The sequence below is a fragment of the Haematobia irritans genome, chromosome 4 (genome assembly GCF_050003625.1).
Source record: "Haematobia irritans isolate KBUSLIRL chromosome 4, ASM5000362v1, whole genome shotgun sequence".
Lineage (NCBI taxonomy): Eukaryota > Metazoa > Arthropoda > Insecta > Diptera > Muscidae > Haematobia > Haematobia irritans.
The window spans coordinates 59,942,920-59,947,640 of record NC_134400.1 but is presented as its reverse complement, the minus strand read 5'-3'; the positions used below and the strand labels follow the sequence as shown (position 1 = coordinate 59,947,640).

At 37.2% G+C, this 4,721-nt stretch overlaps 1 protein-coding gene across 1 annotated transcript; it reads left to right on the top strand.

Annotated features, from left to right (window-relative positions):
• Positions 1-3,553: 3,553 nt before the first annotated feature.
• On the top strand, positions 3,554-4,030 carry LOC142235432 (uncharacterized). The gene has a single exon (XM_075306684.1). The coding sequence runs from the start codon at positions 3,554-3,556 to the stop codon at positions 4,028-4,030; it is 477 nt and encodes a 158-aa protein (XP_075162799.1).
• The last annotated feature ends 691 nt before the right edge of the window (positions 4,031-4,721 follow it).

Here is a 4,721-nt window from a genome sequence, read left to right as displayed (position 1 = left end):
TCGACTCCACATACCAGTTACTCTCATCATCATCACCAAACATCAATCAGGTTAGTTGACGTTTTCCATTTATTCTTCAATTCATTCTGCTAGTGCTATTCATTGTGGTTGCGAGCTCCGTAATTCAATTTAGAAAATTTATTATAATATTGCGTAAGAAGAAGTTATGTTATTGTTGAAAAAAAGTAAAACATATCAAATTGAAAACCATTTAACACCAAAAATTGCATACGAGCTAAAAACGACATAATTCAAACCGAAGAAAAGGAAATAATCGCTGCCCTACTTGTGTTAACAAGTACGAAAAATCTTCATATTCTGGGAAAGGAAGAATTCGAAAACTTAGAGGGAAACGAGACACTCGTATATCATCGGCTGAAAAAAGAAAAACGAGAAGAAGTAGAGAAAGGAAAATTGGTTGGTAGCATTTGCAAAAGAACTTTGACTGAATCGTAAGTCTTATTTTGTGATCCAAAAAACGCGCTCTGTATAATTCGCTAATAGCTCATGTTCGTAACAGACGCCTGCTGTAGTCTATACACGGCTCTGTTATAATACCAAAAATTGCATACGAGCATAATCGACATTCGATTTTATTTACTTATTTTTTGTGAGTAGTTGAAAGTATCGAGCGATTTTTGCTAATGGTTGATCTGAGTTCCGAAGTCTAGGAAAGATTTGTGATTTATTATCATATATTGCTATCCATGACAATTCATTGTTTGGTGAAAAGAAGTTAGTCGCAGTAGAGGAGGCAGCACCGTAGTTAGCCCATGCTTTGGGAATTTACTTCTTTTTGTATTCTCCATCTGTTTCCATATCACTATATAGCGCAGCTTTAAGATCTCTCTCTCTTAGTCTTACAATTTCTTTTTCATCACCAACACACTCAACCATACCTATCGGGTAAGAAATCAGCTATAGGCTTAGTAGACAGTTTCTTACTGCGCAGACCCTATCCACTCTCTCGTTCTCTTACGATCCACTATTGTGGAACTCTCCTGGAAGTAGGAGAAGGCAAACTGGAAATTCCATTTTATCAACGGCGTTATATTTTTACTTTTTGTTGTGATCATAGACCAAGAAAATATAAAGACATACTTTGATAATTCACCTTGGTTTTGTTTTTGCAGTGCGCAGTCATTCCACTCAATTGCGCAGAGAATTTTACATGTTTTTTTCAATATTTGGTGCTTCATCAAAAAAAGAATGGTTGTGATTATTAAACAGCTGATTTCGTGACATTTAGTAGGTATTTTTTGTGTGTGCTTTTCGATCTTGTATCTATTAAATACAGAATATCTCTTTTTTATATTTTTTTCCAATGGTAACATACGTTTGTAGGGTTGTCACAACTACTTTTCTACAATTTCTAAAGGGGAAAATCGTAATATTCGTAATCGTTAAAATTTTCCCTACGTTTATTTAATTTCATTTTTTTATCGCATGTCACTTATTCGTATTGTTTTTCTTTTCTCGGTTTTATTAATAATTTCTTATTGGATTTTGAAAATATTTTTTTATTTTGCTATATTTTATTTCTTCTATCCGCTTTTTCCACGGGCATCATATACGTTTTGTGGGATTTTGATGTGGTTATAATTTGGAGTCATAAATTGTAAATCGGTTCTGAGAATTTGTGTTTCCATTTCTTTTGGTTGAAAATTTTTTAAATATTTTCCAAACGGTATTCATTTTATTCAAAAAATTTGTCCAAGATAATTCCATATTTATATTTTCGTTAATTGGATATATTTTATAATTTGTTGCTATGTCCCTCAATAAGTTCATCCGTGATTCAGACAGGTGGCTGGATTTCGAAGCCAACCTTAACGACAAGAATACTCCATTATCGTCTTCTTTTCTCATAGAGGCTCATATGGAAGAATTGAAGCCGTTGTGAGAAAAGGTCAAGTTTTCGTATGATAAATTTCTCCAAGATATTTAAGCGAGGACAAACGGTGAGAAGGGGATATATCGGGTGATGATAAGAAAGCTTCCGAGTTGGAAACGGTTAAGGCGAAGTATAGAAGTACATTTGCATCTCATTGTCGATGTAGTGCACGCCTACGTGAAATTTTATTAGAAAAATTTCCTCCCAGTGCAAGTCCAGTCCCTCAGTCCCCAGCTTCCCATCACATTCACGTTCCCAAAACCCCGAATGGCTTCAAGTTACCCCGTGTGAGATTCCAACGTTCACAGGGGACTTCTCAGCATGGCCAACATTTAGGTACATATTTAAGGCAGTCTGCCTGAATAATCCCAGGCTGTTCCATCTCAATCAGAGAACGATATCCCACGATACCGTGAGCAAATTCCCTTTTACTAACGATAACTTCGCAATTGCATGGAATAATCTTTCTTCTCGTTATGAGAACCAGAGAGTTCTTGTGAACATTCGACTGAAAAATTTGTTTGGCCTTCCATCTATCACTTCGGAATCTGGAACAGCATTGAAAAAAACTTCAAAGGGACATGAATACATGCATCTCCCTTCTCAAACAATACAATATCCAAGTCGATACGTGGGACCCTATTTTTACTTTTGTATGCTCCAATCGGCTTCCAGACTCCACTCTAACTCTATGGGTGCAAACGCTTTCATATAAGGCGGTCATTCCGAAGTGGGTCAAACTGACTTCATGACGAATCGCAATAAGACATTAGAGTCTGTATCGGAGATTCGAAAACAGGAGTCGAATTCGACTACTAAATCCAAATCTCTAATGGGGAAACCCTACAATTGAGGAAATTCGTCAAATGTAAAATCCTTTCAAACCAAAGTGTCGGAACCAAAATGTTTTCTATGCCCAAAAGAGGCTCACGTAATTCGTCTATGCCCTAAGTTCCTCAAACTTGATCCGAACCAAAGATTTACCGAGATTAAATCCAAAAACTTGTGTATAAACTGTTTTTCCTCATCCCACACAGTCAAAGATTGCAAGAGCAAATATTCCTGTCGTGTATGCCATAAGAAACATAACCCTCTTCTCCATAAACCACAGAATGGCCAATCTAATTCTGGTCTAAATTCTGATTCGAATACATGCCCACATCCTTCTACATCAACAGTATTACAGTCCACTACCTCGTCAGGAAGTGGGATAATTAATGCTTGTTTTTCGACTAGTTCTCGTGGTATTTTACTGGGAACTGCTATAGTAAAAATTAGCCACAATGGCCTAACATACATTGGCAGGGCTTTAGTTGACTCGGGATCAGAGTGAACTTTTATCTCGCAGAAACTTTTTAATTTACTTAAACTTCCATTCAAACATACCAATGCTAAGATTTTTGGATTAAATCATACAATATCAGCGTCAATACAAAAGGAATGTTCATTCCTACTATGCTCTAATACTTGTGGTTCCTCGTCTCTCAGGAAATCTTCCGTCGAGTACTTTCGACATTGCCACACTTTCAGCTCTTCCTAATATTCCTCTTGCTGATCCAAAATTCTTTGTATGCTCCAAAATCGATATCCTTTTAGGGGAGGGACATTTTGCCATCGATAATTCTTCCTGGCATAAAGCTGAACATTTGCGGGTCATTAATGGCCCAGGAAACTGTATTCGGATGGGTTTTGACAGGGCCTATTCCAAATCCTTCCACAAATTTTTCTCCCACTATTTTATCATATTTTTTTGAAATCTCACTGGATAAGGAGATTTCACGTTTTTGGGAGGTGGAAGATCTTCCCACGAAGAAATTTACTTCATCAGCTGACCAATTTTGTGAAAGTTTATATGTCCACACAACAAGAAGAAACGAAGAGGGACGATATATTGTATCACTTCCCTCTAAGAAAGCTTATCCAAAAGATGTTGACATTGCTCAATCTAGAAGGATTGCAATGGCCCAGTATTTTCGAAATGAGGCTCGTCTTATTCGCACTCCTGCCTTTAAGGACGAATATGACAACGTCCTTGCAGAATATATTTCACTGAAACATATGTCGAAAGTTTTTCCTTCTGATTTATCTGAAGATTCCAAGAATTATTACCTGCCGTATCATGCGGTAATAACATAAGACCTGAAAGTGTGACCACTAAAGTCCGAGTCGTTTCCAATGCTTCGGCTCCAACTTCGAATGGAGTAAGCATGAATGACTTATTTTACACAGGCCCGATTTTACAAAACGCATTTATCACACTCATCCTCAATTGGCGTTTTTTCCGATACGTATTCAATGGTGATATAACTAAAATGTATCGCCAGATTCTTGTGGATCCGAATCAAACAAGCTTCCAACGTATCCTTTTTAGAATAAATCCCCAAAATCCTTTAGAAGATTTTGAACTTAAAACTGTCACCTTTGGCGTAAATTGTGCGCCTTACTTGGCCATACGTACATTGATACAGTTGGCGGAAGATGTCAAATCTCAATATCCAAAAACTAGTGAAATCCTTCGCAGTTGCATGTATGTTGGCGACGCACTGGCCGGCTCACATTCAATTCCAGAAGCTATTGAATCTCGAAACCAACTGATTTAAGCTTTGAAATCAGCTGCTTTTGAAATGCGGAAATGGACATCTAATTCCAAAGCTCTCTTATCAGATATTCCACCATCAGATTTCGAAATTATTTGACCCCGTTGGATGGCTGTCACCGTGCATTATTGTGGCTAAAATTATTATGCAACAACTATGGATTGATGGCTCGGAATGGGATGAAAGGATAACTGACGAGTCCTTGAAAAAGTGGAATACTTTTCAAATCA